General features: G+C 45.6%; 1 protein-coding gene across 1 annotated transcript in view; it reads right to left on the bottom strand.

Moving 5' to 3' along the window:
* The window catches only part of PRMT5 (protein arginine methyltransferase 5), a 37,866-nt gene that overhangs the window by 12,149 nt on the left and 6,061 nt on the right, over positions 1–19,656 (bottom strand). The window contains exons 3-12 of the mRNA XM_077789921.1: positions 19,300–19,385; positions 17,496–17,630; positions 16,094–16,203; positions 13,831–13,880; positions 11,648–11,811; positions 9,893–10,054; positions 7,423–7,500; positions 6,124–6,182; positions 3,817–3,939; positions 284–459 (exon numbers count right to left, since the gene is read on the bottom strand). Of these exons, the coding sequence (XP_077646047.1) occupies positions 284–459; positions 3,817–3,939; positions 6,124–6,182; positions 7,423–7,500; positions 9,893–10,054; positions 11,648–11,811; positions 13,831–13,880; positions 16,094–16,203; positions 17,496–17,630; positions 19,300–19,385 (1,143 nt within the window). The remainder of the gene's footprint in view (positions 1–283; positions 460–3,816; positions 3,940–6,123; positions 6,183–7,422; positions 7,501–9,892; positions 10,055–11,647; positions 11,812–13,830; positions 13,881–16,093; positions 16,204–17,495; positions 17,631–19,299; positions 19,386–19,656) is intronic.

The following is a 19,656-nucleotide window of genomic DNA, read 5'->3' as shown; positions in this document are numbered from 1 at the left end:
CATTTTTCACCTTTTCTCCCATTTTTTCCCCATTTTCCCCCAAAATTTCTTCCCATTTTTTCCCCCATTTTTTTTCCATCCCCAAACTTTCCCTTTCCCCTTCCCCCACCTTTTCCCCCAATTTTCCCCAAATTCCCCCCATTTCCCCCCCACTTTTGTGCCGTTTTTCCCCCCATTCCCCCCCGTTTTTCCCCCGTTTTTCCCCGTTTTCCCCCGTTTTTCCCCCGTTTTTCCCCATTTTTTTTTTGCCCGTTTCCGCCGTTTTTCGCCCCGTTTTCCCCACCTTTGAGGCAGCCCCGGGCCCCGTCCAGGCACTCGGGGCTCAGCTCGTTGTCGCCGAAGGAGCCCAGCAGCTCCGACACCACCAGGTCGGCGAGCTCGGGCGCGGCCCAGCCCCGCATGTCCCGCGACACCACCGACACCTGCGAGCCCCACTCCTCCCACTGGCAGTTCTCCAGCCTAATTAGCCGTAATTACGACCCTCGTTAGCATTAATTAGCATTCATAACCCACCCCCCCCGCTCAATGGGCATGGCGCTGTGTTAGCGATCGGTCGAGCGTTGGTGATCAATAATCCCCTCCAGTCCCTCCCTGGCACTTTGCTCGTTCTTAGTTAGTCTGAATTAACATTAATTAGACTTAATTGGTTCATTAGCAGCCTTAATTGCCATTAATTAGTTCGTTAACAGTTATTAATAATCCCTTGATCAATCAGGGATTCATGCGAATAGGACATCAATAAAGTATCGGTGATCAATACTCCCCTCTCCTCCCCTTATGCCGCTTTTCTTACTCTTATTTACCTTTAATTAGCGTTAATTAGTTCATTAAAAGCCTTAATTATCGTTAATTGGTTCATTAATAGCCTTTAACAGCAGCTTTGATCCATCAGGAATTAATGCTAATAGAAGATCAATAAAGTATCGATGATCAATAACCCCCTCCCGTCCCCCTCTGCCACTTTTCTACTCTTAATTACCATTAATTAGTTCATTAGAAGCCCTAATTAGCTTGAATTAGTTCATGAGAAGCCCTAATTAGCTCATTAATAGCCATTATTACCCCCCTGATCAATCAGGAATGAATTCCGATAAGTGATCAATAACCACCCCCAGTCTCCCCTCCCCACTTTTCCCACTCTTAAGTACCATGAATTACCACTAATTAGCCTTAATGAGTTCATTAACAGACCCAATTAGCCTTGATTAGTTCATTAAAAGCCCCAATTAGCATTAATTAATTGGATTTTAGCCGTTAATAACTCCCTAATCAATCAGGAATTAATTTCAGTCAAAGATCAATAATTTATTGGTGATCAATAACCCCCCCCACTCCTCCCACTGGCAGTTCTCCAGCATAATTAGCGCAATTAGCGCTAATTAGTGCAATTAGCGCTAATTAGAGCCGTAATTAGCCTTAATAACCCCCCCCCCGGTTGATGGGGTTTTGTTAATGAGCAATGAAGTATTGGTGATCAATAACCCCCTCCCCTCCCCCTATGCCGCATTTCCACTCTTAATTACCATTAATTAGCCTCTAATTAGCTCATTAACAGCCCCAATTAGCTACAATTAGTTTATTAGAAGCCCTAATTAGCCTTAATTAGCTCATTAATAGCCTTTAATAATCCCCTGATCAATCAGGAATTCAAGCCGATAGGAGATCAATAAAGTATCGGTGATCAATAACCCCCTCCAATCCCCCTCTGCTACTTTGGTTATTGATCGGTTATTGATCGGTTATCAGTCACGTGACCACGGCGTTGGGGTTTTGATGGGATATCGATCAGTTATCAGTTATTGATCAGTTACTGATTGGTTATCGGTTATTGATCAGTTATTGATTGGTTATCACTCACGTGACCACGGCATTGGGGTTTTTATGGGTTATTGATCAGTTATCGATCAGTTATTGGTTATTGATTGGTTATTGATTGGTTACTGATAAGTTATCAGTTATCAATTGGTTATTGGTCGTTTATCAGTTATTGATTGATTATTGATCAGCTATTGATCGGTTCTCACTCATATGACCGCGGTGTTGGGGTTTTGATGGGATATCGATGGGTATCGATCAGTATTGATCAGTTATCAGTTATCAATCGGTTATTGATCAATTATTGATCAGTTATTGATTGCACTCATGTGACCATGGTGTTGGGGTTTTGATGGGTTATTGATCAGTATTGATGAGTTATTGATCAGTTAATGATGTTATCAGATATTGATATTAGTTATTGATCAGTTATTGATTTGTTATCAGTTATTGATCGGTTATTGACCAGTTATTGATCGGTTCTCAATCACGTGACCGCGGCGTTGGGGTTTTGATGGGATATTGATTGGTATCGATCAGTATTGATCAGTTATCGGTTATTGATCCGTTATTGGTCAGTTATTGATCGGTTCTCACTCAGGTGACCCCGGCAGTGGGGTTTTGATGGGATATCGATTGGTTATTGATCAGTTATTGATCAGTTATCAGTTATCAATCGGTTATCAATCAGTGATCGGTTATCGATCAGTTATTGATCACTGATAGGTTATTGATCGCACTCACGTGACCACGGCGTTGGGGTTTTGATGGGATATCGATCGGTTATCAATCAGTACCGATCAGTTATTGATCAGTTATTGGTTATTGATAAGCTATCAGTTATTGATCAGTTATCGATCGGTTATTGATCACACTCACGTGACCATGGCGTTGGGGTTTTGATGGGATATCAATCGGTTATCGATCAGTACCGATCAGTTATCAATCATTGATCGGTTATTGATAATTTATCAATCGGTTATTGATCGCACTCATGTGACCACGGCGTTGGGGTTTTGATGGGATATCGATCGGTTATTGATCAGAATCGATCAGTTATTGATCAGTTATCGGTTATTGATCAGTTGTTGGTTATTGATCAGTTATCAATCGGTTATTGATCGCACTCACGTGACCACGGCGTTGGGGTTTTGATGGGATATCGATCGGTATCGGTCGGTATTGATGGGTTATTGATCAGCTATCAATCAGTTATCGGTTATTGATCGGTTATCGATTATTGATCAGTTATCTATCGGTTATTGATCGCACTCACGTGACCACGGCGTTGGGGTTTTGATGGGATATAGATCGGTTATCAATCATTACCGATCATTACCGATCAGTTATCGGTTATTGATCGGTTATCGGTTATTGATCAGTTATCGATCGGTTATTGATCACACTCACGTGACCACGGCGTTGGGGTTTTGATGGGATATCGATCAGTATCGGTCGGTATTGATGGGTTATTGATCAGCTATCAATCAGTTATCGGTTATTGATCGGTTATCGGTTATTGATCAGTTATCGATCGGTTATTGATCGCACTCACGTGACCACGGCGTTGGGGTTTTGATGGGATATCGATCGGTATCGGTCGGTATTGATGGGTTATTGATCAGCTATCAATCAGTTATCGGTTATTGATCGGTTATCGGTTATTGATCAGTTATCGATCGGTTATTGATCGCACTCACGTGACCACGGCGTTGGGGTTTTGATGGGATATCGATCGGTATCGGTCGGTATTGATGGGTTATTGATCAGCTATCAATCAGTTATCGGTTATTGATCGGTTATTGGTTATTGATCAGTTATCGGTTATTGATCGGGTATCGGTTATTGATCAGTTATCGGTTATTGATCGCACTCACGTGACCACGGCGTTAGGGTTTTGATGGGATATCGATCGGTTATCGATCAGTACCGATCAGTTATCAGTTATTGATCGGTTATCGGTTATTGATCAGTTATCGATCGGTTATTGATCGCACTCACGTGACCACGGCGTTGGGGTTCTTCTCCACGGCGTAGAGGCGCACGCGGGTCCCGGCCTGGCGAGCGGCGCGGAGCGCGGCCGACACCAGCGGCCCCCGCCCGGCCCCCAGCACCATCACCACCCTGAATTGGGGTAAAAAACCCCAAAATTGGGAAAATTCACCCCAACAAACCCAAAATCCACAAAATTCAACCAAAAAAACCCCAAAAATCCCCCAAAAATTCACCCCAAAATCCCCCCGAGCGCGGCCGACACCAGCGGCCCCCACCTCACCACCCTGAATTGGGTTAAAAAAACCCAAAATTGGGAAAATTCACCCCAAAATCGGCTTCAGCGCCCCAAAATCCCCTAAATTTACCCCAAAATTCGCCCCCAAAAAACCCAAAATTTATCCCAAGATTTACCCCAAAATTCACCCCAAATCCCCAAAAAATCCCCCCCAAAATCCCCAAAATTCACCCCAAAAAATCCCAAAATTAACCCCAAAATCGGGGAAATTCACCCCAAAATTCAACCCCAAAATCCCCAAAAAATCCCCCCAAAAATTCACCCCAAAATTAAGCCAAATTCACTCCAAAATTCACCCCAAAAAAATCCCAAAATTAACCCCAAAATCGGGGAAATTCACCCCAAAATTCCCAAAAACCCCCCCTAAAATTCAACCCCAAAATCCCCAAAATTCACCCCAAAATTCAACCCCAAAATCCCCAAAATTCACCCCAAAAATTCACCCCAAATTGGGGGATTTTGGGATAAATTTTGGGGTGAATTCACGGTTTTTGGAGTGAATTTTGGGGTGAATTTGGAGGATTTTTGGGTGGATTTTGGGGTGACTTTGGGATAAATTTTGGGGTGAATTTGGGGGATTTTGGGATAAATTTTGGGATAAATTTTACGGTGAATTTGGGTGAATTTTGGTACGAATTTTGGGGTGAATTTTGGGGTAAAATTCGGTGAATTTTGGGGTAAATTTGGGTTTTTTGGGGTGATTTTTTGGGATGAATTTTGGGGTGAATTTGGGTGAATTTTGGGATGAATTTTGGGATGAAATCCGAGGATTTTGGGGTGAATTTGGGGTGAATTTTGGGGTTAATTTGGGTAAATTTGGGGTGAATTTTAAGGTAAATTTAGGATAAATTTGGATAATTTTGGGGTGAATTTTGGGGTGAAATCCATGGAATTTGGGGTGAATTTTGGGGTGAATTTTGGGATGAATTTGGGCTGAATTTTGGGATAAATTTGGATAAATTTGGGTGAATTTTGGGGTGAATTTTGGGGTGAAATCCGTGGATTTTGGGGTGAATTTCGGGGTGAATTTTGGGGTGAAATCCGAGGATTTTGGGGTGAATTTCGGGGTGAATTTTGGGGTGAAATCCGAGGATTTTGGGGTAAATTTCGGGGTGAATTTTAAGGTAAATTTTGGGATAAATTTGGATAAATTTGGGTAAATTTTGGGTGAATTTTGGGGTGAAATCCGTGGATTTGGGGCTGAATTTCGGGGTGAATTTTGGGGTGAATTTTGGGATAAATTTGGATAAATTTGGGTGAATTTGGGGTGAATTTTGGGGTGAAATCCGTGGATTTTGGGGTGAATTTGGGGTAAATTCTGGGTGAATTTTGGGGTGAAATCGGTGGATTTTGGGGTAAATTTCGGGGTGAATTTTGGGATGAATTTTGGGATAAATTTGGATAAATTTGGGTGAATTTTGGGGTGAATTTTGGGGTAAATTTCGGGGTGAATTTTAAGGTAAATTTGGGTAAGTTTTGGGATAAATTTGGATAAATTTGGGTAAATTTTGGGGTAAATTTCGGGGTGAATTTCGGGGTGAATTTTGGGTAAATTTTGGGATAAATTTGGATAAATTTGGGTAAATTCTGGGTGAATTTTGGGGTGAAATCCGTGGATTTTGGGCTGAATTTCGGGGTGAATTTTGGGGTGAAATCCGTGGATTTTGGGGTGAATTTTGGGGTGAAATCCGAGGATTTTGGGGTGAATTTTGGGGTGAAATCCGTGGATTTTGGGGTGAATTTCGGGGTGAATTTTGGGGTGAAATCCGAGGATTTCGGGGTGAATTTTGGGGTGAAATCCGAGGATTTTGGGGTGAATTTTGGGGTGAAATCCGAGGATTTTGGGGTGAATTTTGGGGTGAAATCCGTGGATTTTGGGGTGAATTTTGGGGTGAATTTTGGGATGAATTTGGGATAAATTTGGATAAATTTGGGTAAATTCTGGGTGAATTTTGGGGTGAAATCCGAGGATTTTGGGGTGAATTTTGGGGTGAAATCCGAGGATTTTGGGCACTCACTGCACGTTCGTCTCCCGCTCCCCCTCGGGGACCCGGTCCTGGAGGCACTTGAAGATGGCCTGGAATTATGCAAATTTATGCAAATGAGGGGGTGCAACAACACCCAAACACCCCACACCCACCTGGTGGTGTTAATTAGGCTGCGATTATGCAAATTAGGAAAGCACCAAAGCCTATCCTGGCCTTATTATGCAAATTAACCGTCCGTGTATGTAAATTAGGGACACCTACATGCAAATGAAATATGCTTCATGCAAATTAGAAGCGCTGTTATGCAAATTAGATCTGCAGGTAGCTTGAATCGCCCCAAAAGATGGGCGGGGCTATGCAAATTAAGATTTTCAACCATATTTATGCTAATTTTATGCAAATCATGTACCTTAATGCAAATTAAGACCATACCAGAGTAAATTAACCAGTCCTATGCAAATGAGGCAATTATAAAGCAGGTAAGCTAATTAATATGTGACCAGATTGCAATTAAGGCCGTTTATGCAAATTAGCACCAAATTAACGCGTGCCATAAATAAAACGAGGCAAATCAATTAATTTATGCAAAGCATCAAACGATACATGCAAACCAATTATGCAAATTTCTATTTAAGCTATGCAAATCACTAATTTGTGCGAGCCACTAATCGATTTATGCCAATCACAAATTAACCCATGCAAATCACTGGTTAATTCATGCAAATCCGGGAATTATGCAAATGAGCTTTAAAATTACGCCAGCCACTTCATAACCCATTTATGGCACAGGTTAATTTGCATAATTCGCTGATTAATTTATGCAAACTAAGGGAGAATTGGTTCAAACTACATGAAAGGTGGGAAGGGCGTGTCCATGCAAATTAGCCCAATGAATATGCAAATAAGGGTTAAAGGTAATGGAGAACTGGGGGAAATGAGGGGGAAGGAGGGGATTGGTTATGCAAATGAGATGCAAATGAGGCCACACCTGCTGGTACTGGCAGTACTTGATGGGATCGTGGGGAAGGAGGGGATTGGCTATGCAAATGAGATGCAAATGAGATGCAAATGAGGCCACACCTGTTGATACTGGAAGCACTTGATGGGATCGTGAGGAAGGAGGGTTTGGCTATGCAAATGAGATGCAAATGAGGCCACACCTGCTGGTACTGGCAGTACTTGATGGGATCGTGGGGAAGGAGAGTTTGGTTATGCAAATGAGATGCAAATGAGGCCACACCTGCTGATACTGGAAGCACTTGATGGGATCGTGAGGAAGGAGGGGATTGGCTATGCAAATGAGATGCAAATGAGATGCAAATGAGGCACCTGCTGGTACTGGCAGTACTTGATGGGATCCTTCTCGAACACCTCGTACGTCTGCGACTCCAGGTTGTCCATCAGCGGCTGAAATTTGCCCAAAATCACCCAAATTTCACCCAAAATTTCACCCCAAATTCACCAAAAATTCACCAAAAATTGACCCACAATTCACAAAAAATTCACCCCGAAATTCGCCCAAATTTAACCCAAAATTCATCCAAAATTTAACTCGTAATTCATCAAAAATTCACCCCAAATTCGTCCAGATTTACCCCAAAATTCACTAAAAATTGACCCAAAATTCACCCCAAAATTCGCCCAAATTTAACCCAAAAATCACCCAAAAATTAACTTGAAATTCACAAAAAATTCACCCCAAATTTCAGCCAAAATTTCACCCCAAATTCACCCAAAATTTAACTCGATATTCACCCCAAAATTCACAAAAAATTCACAAAAAATTCACCCAAAATTTCATTAAAAATTCACCCAAAATTTAACCCCAAATCCCCCAAATTTACCCCAAAATTCACCAAAAACTCAGCTGCAATTATCCCAAAATCAAACTGGGATGGACTGGGATGGACTGGGATGGACTGGGATGGACTGGGATGGACTGGGATGGACTGGGATCAAACTGGGATGGACTGGGACCAAACTGGGATGGACTGGGATGGACTGGGATGGACTGGGATGGACTGGGACCAAACTGGGATGGACTGGGATCAAACTGGGATGGACTGGGACCAAACTGGGATGGACTGGGATGGAACTGGGATCAAACTGGGACCAAACTGGGATGGACTGGGACGGACTGGGATGGACTGGGATCAAACTGGGATGGACTGGGACCAAACTGGGATGAACTGGGATGGACTGGGAGGGGTTTTGGGGTTACTGGGAGTTACTGGTTTGGGGTTTTTGGTTACTGGGCTGTACTGGGAGGTCACTGGGCTGTACTGGGGGGTTCCCAGTGGGTTACTGGTTTGAACTGGTCTGAACTGGTCCCACCTGGAGCGGGCTCTGCAGGTAATCCTCGTTACTGGGAGTTACTGGGAGTTACTGGTTTGGGGGTTTTGGTTACTGGGAGTTACTGGGAGGTCACTGGGCTGTACTGGGGGGGTCACTGGGAGGTTACTGGTTTGAACTGGTCTGAACTGGTCCCACCTGGAGCGGGCTCTGCAGGTAATCCTCGTTACTGGGAGTTACTGGGAGTTACTGGTTTGGGGGTTTTGGTTACTGGGAGTTACTGGGAGGTCACTGGGCTGTACTGGGGGGGTCACTGGGAGGTTACTGGTTTGAACTGGTCTGAACTGGTCCCACCTGGAGCGGGCTCTGCAGGTAATCCTCGTTACTGGGAGTTACTGGTTTGGGGTTTTTGGTTACTGGTTTGGGGTTTTTGGTTACTGGGCTGTACTGGGAGGTCACTGGGCTGTACTGGGGGGGTCACTGGGAGGTTACTGGTTTGAACTGGTCTGAACTGGTCCCACCTGGAGCGGGCTCTGCAGGTAATCCTCATTACTGGGAGTTACTGGGAGTTACTGGGAGTTACTGGTTTGGGGTTTTGGTTACTGGTTTGGGGTTTTTGGTTACTGGGCTGTACTGGGGGGGTTCCCAGTGGGTTACTGGTTTGAACTGGTCTGAACTGGTCCCACCTGGAGCGGGCTCTGCAGGTAATCCTCGTTACTGGGAGTTACTGGGAGTTACTGGGAGTTACTGGTTTGGGGTTTTGGTTACTGGTTTGGGGTTTTTGGTTACTGGGCTGTACTGGGGGGTCACTGGGCTGTACTGGGGGGGTTCCCAGTGGATTACTGGTTTGAACTGGTCTGAACTGGTCCCACCTGGAGCGGGCTCTGCAGGTAATCCTCGTTACTGGGAGTTACTGGTTTGGGGGTTTTGGTTACTGGGAGTTACTGGGAGGTTACTGGGGAGGTTCCCAGTGGGTTACTGGTTTGAACTGGTCTGAACTGGTCCCACCTGGAGCGGGCTCTGCAGGTAATCCTCGTTACTGGGAGTTACTGGGAGTTACTGGGAGTTACTGGTTTGGGGTTTTTGGTTACTGGTTTGGGGTTTTTGGTTACTGGGCTGTACTGGGAGGTCACTGGGCTGTACTGGGGGGGTCACTGGGAGGTTACTGGTTTGAACTGGTCTGAACTGGTCCCACCTGGAGCGGGCTCTGCAGGTAATCCTCGTTACTGGGAGTTACTGGGAGTTACTGGTTTGGGGTTTTTGGTTACTGGGAGTTACTGGGAGGTTACTGGGGAGGTTCCCAGTGGGTTACTGGTTTGAACTGGTCTGAACTGGTCCCACCTGGAGCGGGCTCTGCAGGTAATCCTCGTTACTGGGAGTTACTGGGAGTTACTGGGAGTTACTGGTTTGGGGTTTTTGGTTACTGGGCTGTACTGGGAGGTCACTGGGCTGTACTGGGGGGGTTCCCAGTGGGTTACTGGTTTGAACTGGTCTGAACTGGTCCCACCTGGAGCGGGCTCTGCAGGTAATCCTCGTAGCCGCGGGCGTACAGCTCGTAGGCCGAGGGCGGCGGGCGGTGCTGGCCCAGGTGCTCCAGGTACTGCAGGTACGCGGCCAGGGGGCGGCCGCCGTGCCGGGGGGCGCCCTGCACGATGATCTGCACGTCCAGCTGGGGGGGAAACCAGTATGAACCAGTATAAACCAGTATGGACCAGTATGGACCAGTATGGAGTGATAAACAGTGAAAAATACCCATAGAAACACATGTAAACCAGTATAAACCAGTATAAACCAGTATAAACCAGTATAAAACAGTGCCGCGGGGTGCCCTGCACGATGATCTGCACGTCCAGCTGGGGGGGAAACCAGTATAAACCAGTATAAACCAGTATAAACCAGTATGGACCAGTATGGACCAGTATAGAGTGATAAACAGTGAAAAATACCCATAGAAACACATGTAAACCAGTATAAACCAGTATAAACCAGTATAAAACAGTGCCGGGGGGCGCCCTGCACGATGATCTGCACGTCCAGCTGGGGGGGAAACCAGTAAAAACCAGTATGAACCAGTATGGACCAGTATAGAGTGATATACAGTGAAAAATACCCATAGAAACACATGTAAACCAGTATAAACCAGTATAAACCAGTGCCGGGGGGCGCCCTGCACGATGATCTGCACGTCCAGCTGGGGAGGAAACCAGTAAAAACCAGTATGAACCAGTATAAACCAGTATGGACCAGTATGGACCAGTATAGAGTGATATACAGTGAAAAATACCCATAGAAACACATGTAAACCAGTATAAACCAGTATAAACCAGTGCCGGGGGGCGCCCTGCACGATGATCTGCACGTCCAGCTGGGGAGGAAACCAGTATGAACCAGTATAAACCAGTATAAACCAGTATGGACCAGTATGGAGTGATATACAGTGAAAAATACCCATAGAAACACATGTAAACCAGTATAAACCAGTATAAACCAGTATAAACCAGTATAAACCAGTGCCGGGGGGCGCCCTGCATGATGATCTGCACGTCCAGCTGGGGAGGAAACCAGTATAAACCAGTAAAAACCAGTAAAAACCAGTATAAACCACTATAGAGTGATATACAGTGAAAAATACCCATAGAAACACATGTAAACCAGTATAAACCAGTATAAACCAGTATAAACCAGTATAAACCAGTATGAACCCACTCCCAGTCCCTCCCAGTTCCTCCCAGTTTGTCCCAGTCCCTCCCAGTACAAACCAGTACAAACCAGTACCGCCAAATCCCCATTTATCCCATTTTTAACCCTTTTTTTCCTGTTTCTCACCCATTTTTTGCCCGTTTTTCGCCGTTTTTCCCCCGTTTTTCCCCCGTTTTCCACCTCCCAGTCCCTCCCAGTATAAACCAGTACAAACCAGTCCAAACCAGTCCAAACCAGTAACCCCAAATCCCCATTTAACCCATTTTTAACCCTTTCCTCCCCATTTCTCACCCGTTTTTTGCCCATTTTCCGCCATTTTTTCCCCCTCCCAGTCCCTCCCAGTTTGTCCCAGTCCCTCCCACTCCAAACCAGTACAAACCAGTCCAAACCAGTATAAACCATTAACCCCCAAATCCCCTTTTTAACCCTTTATTAACCTTTTTTAACCCTTTCCTCCCCATTCCTCACCCGTTTTTTGCCCGTTTTTCGCCGTTTTTCCCCCGTTTTTCCCCCGTTTTCCCCCTCCCGGTCCCTCCCAGTACAAACCAGTATAAACCAGTACCTTGAGCAGCTGGCCCAGCAGGCGCTGGTGGCCGCGGGCCAGCACGGGGAACCCTTTCTTGTTGGTGAGGAAGAGGCGGGTGGGGAGGAAGGCGGCGCGCACGGGTTCGCCCAGCCAGCGCGCCAGGGCCGCGGGGGAGGGCAGGTCCGGGCCCAGCTCCAGGGCTGAAACCAGTACAAACCAGTATAAACCAGTACAAACCAGTACAGACCAGTATAGACCAGTATATACCAGTAAAACCCCATATAAACTGATATAGACCAGTATAAACCAGTATAAACCAGTCAGGGCCGCGGGGGAGGGCAGGTCCGGGCCCAGCTCCAGGGCTGAAACCAGTAAAAACCAGTATAAACCAGTATAAACCAGTATAGACCAGTATAGACCAGTACAAACCAGTATGGACCAGTAAAACCCCATATAAACTGATATAGACCAGTATAAACCAGTATAAACCAGTCAGGGCCGCGGGGGAGGGCAGGTCCGAGCCCAACTCCAGGGCTGAAACCAGTACAAACCAGTATAAACCAGTATAAACCAGTACAAACCAGTATAGACCAGTATAAACCAGTAAAACCCCATATAAACTGGTATAGACCAGTATAAACCAGTATAAACCAGTCAGGGCCGCGGGGGAGGGCAGGTCCGGGCCCAGCTCCAGGGCTGAAACCAGTACAAACCAGTATAAACCAGTATAAACCAGTATAGACCAGTATAGACCAGTAAAACCCCATATAAACTGATATAGACCAGTATAAACCAGTATAAACCAGTCAGGGCCGCGGGGGAGGGCAGGTCCGGGCCCAACTCCAGGGCTGAAACCAGTACAAACCAGTATAAACCAGTATAGACCAGTATAGACCAGTATAAACCAGTATAGACCAGTATATACCAGTAAAATCCCATATAAACTGGTATAGACCAGTATAAACCAGTATAAACCAGTCAGGGCCGCGGGGGAGGGCAGGTCCGGGCCCAGCTCCAGGGCTGAAACCAGTACAAACCAGTATAAACCAGTATAAACCAGTATAGACCAGTATAGACCAGTATATACCAGTAAAATCCCATATAAACTGATATAGACCAGTATAAACCAGTATAAACCAGTCAGGGCCGCGGGGGAGGGCAGGTCCGGGCCCAGCTCCAGGGCTGAAACCAGTACAAACCAGTATAAACCAGTATAGACCAGTATAGACCAGTATAGACCAGTATAAACCAGTAAAACCCCATATAAACTGATATAGACCAGTATAAACCAGTATAAACCAGTCAGGGACGCGGGGGAGGGCAGGTCCGGGCCCAACTCCAGGGCTGGAACCAGTACAAACCAGTATAAACCAGTATAAACCAGTATAGACCAGTATAGACCAGTATAGACCAGTATAGACCAGTATAGACCAGTAAAACCCCATCTAAACCAGTACAAACCAGTACAAACCAGTTAAACCCCATCTAAACCAGTACAAACCAGTAAAATCCCATCTAAACCAGTACAAACCAGTACAAACCAGCCCCACCCCTTTTGCTGAAGCCACGCCCCCTCAGGTGAGGCCACACCCCCTTTCAGGCTAAGCCCCGCCCCTTGCAGGACAAGCCCCTCCCCTTTCAGGACAAGCCCCGCCCCTTTCACGCCAATCCCCGCCCCTTTCGGGCAAAGCCCCCGCCCCTTTTAGGCTAAGCCCCGCCCCTTTTGGGCCAAGCCCCGCCCCTTTCAGGCAAAGCCCCGCCCCTTTCGGGCTAAGCCCCGCCCCTTTCAGGCCAAGCCCCGCCCCTTTCAGTCCAAACCCCGCCCCTTTCGGGCCCAGCCCCGCCCCCGGTTTGGCCCCGCCCCTTTCAGGCCAAGCCCCGCCCCTTTCGGGCCAAGCCCCGCCCCTTTCAGTCCAAGCCCCGCCCCTTTCAGGCCAAGCCCCACCCCTTTCAGTCCAAGCCCCGCCCCTTTCAGGCCAAGCCCCGCCCCTTTCGGGCCAAGCCCCGCCCCTTTCAGTCCAAGCCCCGCCCCTTTCAGTCCAAACCCCGCCCCTTTCGGGCCAAGCCCCGCCCCTTTCGGGTTTGGCCCCGCCCCTTTCGGGTTTGGCCCCGCCCCTTTCGGGCCAAGCCCCGCCCCTTTCGGGCCAAGCCCCGCCCCCGGTGTTGGCCCCGCCCCTTTTCAGTCCAAGCCCCGCCCCCGGGTTTGGCCCCGCCCTCACCGAGCGCCACCCGCTTGTTGTAGTCCAGGAGGGTGCGGAAGTTGTGCCACCTGAGGGGAGGGAAACGCACCCAAAATCACCCCAAATCACCCCAAAAATCAGCCAAAATCAGCCAAAATCACCCAAAATCTGCACAAATCACCCAAAATGACACAAAATCAACCCAAAATCAGCCAAAATCACAAAAAATCAGCCAAAATCACCCAAAATCACCCCAAAAATCACAAATAATCACCCAAAATCACCCAAAATCACCCCAAATCACCCCAAAATCAGCCAAAATCACCCCAAAATCACAAAAAATCACCCAAAATCAGCCAAAATCAGCCAAAATCACCCCAAAATCACAAAAAATCACCCAAAATCACCCCAAAATCAGCCAAAATCACCCAAAATCACCCCAAAAATCAGCCAAAATCAGCCAAAATCACCCCAAAATCACCCAAAATCAGCCAAAATCAGCCAAAATCAGCCAAAATCTGCACAAATCACCCCAAAATCACCCAAAATCACCCCAAAAATCAGCCAAAATCACCCAAAATCAGCCAGAATCACCCAAAATCAGCCAAAATCACCCAAAATCAGCCAAAATCTGCACAAATCACCCCAAAATCACCCAAAATCACCCCAAAAATCAGCCAAAATCACCCAAAATCACCCAAAATCACCCAAAAATCACCCAAAATCACCCCAAAAATCAGCCAAAATCTGCACAAATCAGCCCAAAATCACCCAAAAATCACCCTAAAATCCCCTCACACCCCAAAATAAAAATGCTTTTTTTCCCCAAATTCCTGGTTTTTTTCCATTTTTCCCCGTTTTCTCCCAAAATTTCCATTCTTTCCCCAAGATTCCCTTTTTGCTCCCCACATTCCCGTTTTTTCTCCTGATTTCCCCCCATTTTTCCCCAAAATTCCCATTTTCCCCCATTTTTCCCAAAATTCCCTATTCCACAAAATTTCCTTTTTTTTCCAAAATTCGTGTTTTTTTCCCCATTTTGCCCCAAAATTCCTGTTTTTTTGCCCCAAATTCCCATTTTTCCCCCCCAAATTCCCATTTCCCCACCCAAAATTCCCATTTTTCCCCGTTGTTTTCCTCAGTTTTTCCCAAAATCCCCATTTTTTCACCATTTCCCCCATTTTTCCCAAAATCCCTGGTTTTTCCACTTTTTTTTCACAAAATCCCCATTTTTTTGCCCTGTTTTTCCCAAAATCCCATTTTTTCCTTTTTTTTGCCCCTTTTTTTCTTGTTTTTCCCAAAATCCCCATTTCTTGCCCCATTTTTCCCAAAATCCTGGTGTTTTGCCTCGTTTTTCCTAACATCCTGGTTTTTTCCCCGTTTTTTCCCATTTTTCCCAAAATCCCCTTTTTTTGCCTGTTTTTCCCCAAATCCCTGTTTTTTCTCCCATTTTTCCCAAAATACCCATTTTTTCCCTTTTTTTTCCAAAAATCCCATTTCTTTGCCCCATTTTTGGCCCCGTTTTTCCAAAAATCCAGTTTTTTGGCCCCGTTTTCTCCCCGTTTTTCCCAAAATCCTGGTTTTTGCCCCATTTTTCCCAAAATCCCCATTTTTTTGTCCCGTTTTTCTGGTTTTTACCCAAAATCCCCATTTTTTACCCCGTTTTTTCGCCCTGTTTTTCCCCAAATCCCCTTTCTTTGCCCCGTTTTTTCAAAATCCTGTTTTTTTTCCCGTTTCTCCCCGTTTTTCCCCAAATCCCTGTTTTTTCCCCGTTTTTCCCAAATCCCCGTTTTTCCCCGTTTTTTCCCCATTTTTTCCCAAACTCCCGGTTTTTCTCCCCATTTTTTCCCAAATCCCCGTTTTTTCCCCATTTTTTCCCAAAATCCCCGTTTTTTCCCCGTTTTCTCCCCGTTTTTTCCCCATTTTTCCCAAAATCCCCGTTTTCTCCCCGTTTTTCCCCATTTTTCCCAAAATCCCCGTTTCTCTCCCTGTTTTTTCCCCATTTTTTCCCATTTTTTCCCAAACTCCCCGTTTTTCTCCCCATTTTTCTCCAAATCCCCGTTTTTCTCCCCATTTTTTCCCAAAATCCCCATTTTTTTCCCCGTTTTTCCCCATTTTTTCCCAAAATCCCCGTTTTTCTCCCAGTTTTTCCCTGTTTTTTCCCAAACTCCCCGTTTTTCTCCCCATTTTTTCCCAAAATCCCCGTTTTCTCCCCGTTTTTCCCCGTTTTTCCCAAAATCCCGCTTTTTCTCCCCATTTTTCCCCGTTTTTCCCAAAATCCCGCTTTTTCTCCCCGTTTCCTCACCACTCCCACGTGTTCTCCTCGTCGCCCCCCCCGGGCGGGGGCGGGGCCTCGTTCCCGATGACGTCATCGCGGGAATCCTCGGGGGGCACCAGCGGCACCTGGACCCAGAACTGACCAGTGCCCACCAGTTTGGACCAGTATGGACCAGTACGGACCGGTATAAACCAGTATAAACCAGTACTGACCAGTGCCCACCAGTTTGGACCAGTATAAACCAGTACTGACCAGTGCCCACCAGTTTGGACCAGTATAAACCAGTATGGACCGGTATAAACCAGTATGGACCAGTATAAACCACTATGGACCAGTATGGACCAGTATGGACCAGTACGGACCAGTATGGACCAGTATAGACCAGTATGGACCAGTATGGACCAGTATGGACCAGTATGGACCAGTATAAACCAGTACAAACCAGTACCAAACACTCCCATTTTTAACCCTTTTTTCCCCGTCTTTTCACCGTTTTCCCCCGTTTTTCCCCCATTTTTTCCTCTCCCAGTCCAAACCAGTATAAACCAGTACAAACCAGTCCAAACCAGTACCAAATCCCGCCATTTTTAACCCTTTCTTCCCCATTTTTAACCCTTTCTTTGCCGTTTTTTTGCTTTTTTTCCCCGTTTTTTCCCCATTTTTTCCCGTTTTTCCCCCGTTTTTTCCCCTCCCAGTCCAAACCAGTCCAAACCAGTCCAAACCAGTCCAAACCAGTACCAAATCCCGCCATTTTAACCCTTTCTTCACCATTTTTAACCCATTTTTAACCCTTTCTTCGCCGTTTTTTCGCATTTTTTCCCCGTTTTTCCCCCGTTTTTTCCCCTCCCAGTACAAACCAGTATAAACCAGTATAAACCAGTATAAACCAGTCCAAACCAGTACCAAATCCCGCCATTTTAACCCTTTCCTTCCCATTTTTAACCCTTTCTTCCCCATTTTTAACCCATTTTTAACCCTTTCTTCACCGTTTTTTCGCATTTTTTCCCCGTTTTTCCCCCGTTTTTCCCCTCCCAGTCCCTCCCAGTATAAACCAGTCCAAACCAGTATAAACCAGTACAAACCAGTACCAAATCCCGCCATTTTAACCCTTTCCTTCCCATTTTTAACCCTTTCTTCCCCATTTTTAACCCATTTTTAACCCTTTCTTCGCCGTTCTTTCGCATTTTTCCCCCGTTTTTTCCCCTCCCAGTCCCTCCCAGTCCAAACCAGTACAAACCAGTCCAAACCAGTACCAAATCCTGCCATTTTAACCCTTTCCTTCCCATTTTTAACCCTTTCTTCCCCATTTTTAACCCATTTTTAACCCTTTCTTCGCCGTTTTTTCGCATTTTTCCCCCATTTTTTCGCATTTTTCCCCCGTTTTTTCCCCTCCCAGTCCCTCCCAGTATAAACCAGTCCAAACCAGTACCTGGGTGGCGTGGTGGCCGCTGTGCAGGTGGGCGCTCAGCCCCCGGGCCAGGTTGGGGTTGTGGCGCCCCCTGAGGGGCACCAGGTGAGCGGCCAGGCCCAGGTAGGCGCCGAAATCCAGCTCCTGCCGCAGCGCCTGCGCCCAAAACCGCCCGAAATCACCCCAAAATCCACCCCAAAATTCCGAAATTATCGAATTCCCGCCGCCAGGCACCAAAAAATCCCCAAATTCAGCAAAAAATTCCGCTCAAAAACGAGGAAAAATGAGGAATTTCAGCTGGAATCTGTCAAAACCCGGCCGCAAAATCCCCGTTCTGATGCCTAAAATTGTCCCAGAATTCCCAAAATTCCGCCCCGAAAAATGCTGAAATTCCGAAAAAAAACAACCCCAAAAAAATCTCAAAAATATATAAAAAAAAAAGCGACCAGATTTGAGCAAAATTCAAGAGTTTCAGCCCAAATCTGTCAAAATTCAGCTCAAAATCCTCGTCTTGGAGGGAAAAAACCCCAAATTTCACCCCAAAATCCCAAATTCTCAGCGCCAGACACCGAAAAATCCCGGGATTCACCAAAAAATCCCCGAAATTCCCAAAAAATCCCTGAAATCCCCAAAAAATCCCATCCAAACCCGCAAAAAGTCCCAGAAATTCCATAAAAAATGCAACTAGATTTGGGCAAAATTCAAAATTTTCAGGCAAATTCCAGCCCAAAATTCCAAAATTCCAAATTCCCACCGCCAGGCACCAAAAAATCCCCAAATTCACCAAAAAATCCCGCTCAAAAACGAGGAAAAATGAGGAATTTCACCTCGAATCTGTCAAAATCCGGCCCAAAATCCCCGTCCTGATGCCCAAAATTGTCCCAGAATTCCCAAAATTCCGCCCCGAAAAATGCTGAAATTCCGAAAAAAAACAACCCCAAAAAAATCTCAAAAATATATAAAAAAAAAATGCGACCAGATTTGAGCAAAATTCAAGAGTTTCAGCCCAAATCTGTCAAAATTCAGCTCAAAATCCTCGTCTTGGAGGGAAAAAAACCCCAAATTTCACCCCAAAATCCCAAATTCCCGGCGCCAGACACCGAAAAATCCCGAGATTCCCAAAAAAATCCCTGAAATCCCCAAAAAATCCCATCCAAACCCACAAAAAGTCCCAGAAATTCCATAAAAAATGCAACCAGATTTGGGCAAAATTCAAAATTTTCAGCCAAATTCCACCCCAAAATTCCAAAATTCCAAATTCCCGGCGCCAGACACCGAAAAATCCCCAAATTCACCAAAAAATTCTGCTCAAAAACGAGGAAAAATGAGGAATTTCAGCTGGAATCTGTCAAAATCCGGCCCAAAATCCCCGTCCTGATGCCCAAAATTGTCCCAGAATTCCCAAAATTCCCCCCAAAATTCCCAAAAATCCCCTTCAACATTCCACAAACTCTCCAAAACTCCCCAAATTCCCCAAAATTCCCTTCAAAATCCCCCAAATTCCCAAAAATTCCACCAAATCCCCTGAAAATTCCCTTCAAAATCCCCCAAATTCCCAAAAATTCCACCAAATCCCCTCAAAATTCCACCAAATCCAAAAAATTCCCCCAAAACCCCAAAAATGCCCCAAAATTCCCCTCAAAAATCCCACAAAGTTCCTAAAAATTCCCAAAACGTTCTCTCAAAATCCCGTTAAATTTCCTCAAATTCCCAAAAATTCCCCAAAAATCCCCTTACAATTCCACAAAATCCCCAAAATTCCAAAAAAAATTGCCCAAAAATTCTCCAAATTGTCCCAAAATCCCCAAAATTGCCCAAATTTTACTTTTTGGGAGTTTTTCCGGACGTGCTCCAGGGGCGAATCCGGGCGGATCCAGGGCGACAACTTCCCCACGATCAGCGTGTTCCAGTCTGGAAAATTCCCAAAATTTATCCCAAATTTATCCCACATTTATCCCAAAATTATCCCAAAATTATCCCAAATTTATCCCAAAATTATCTCAAATTTATCCCAGAATTTATCCCAAATTCATCCCAAAATTATCTCAAATTTATCCCAAAATTTATCCCAAATTTATCCCAAAATTTATCCCAAATTTATCCCAAAATTCCCCAAGAGCTTCCCCACGATCAGCATGTTCCAGTCTGGAAAATTCCCAAAATTTATCCCAAAATTATCCCA

This window comes from Lonchura striata, chromosome 39, assembly GCF_046129695.1.
Source record: "Lonchura striata isolate bLonStr1 chromosome 39, bLonStr1.mat, whole genome shotgun sequence".
Taxonomy (NCBI): Eukaryota; Metazoa; Chordata; class Aves; order Passeriformes; family Estrildidae; genus Lonchura; species Lonchura striata.
The sequence above is the reverse complement of the archived record's forward strand: the minus strand, read 5'-3'. Positions and strand labels throughout refer to the sequence as shown.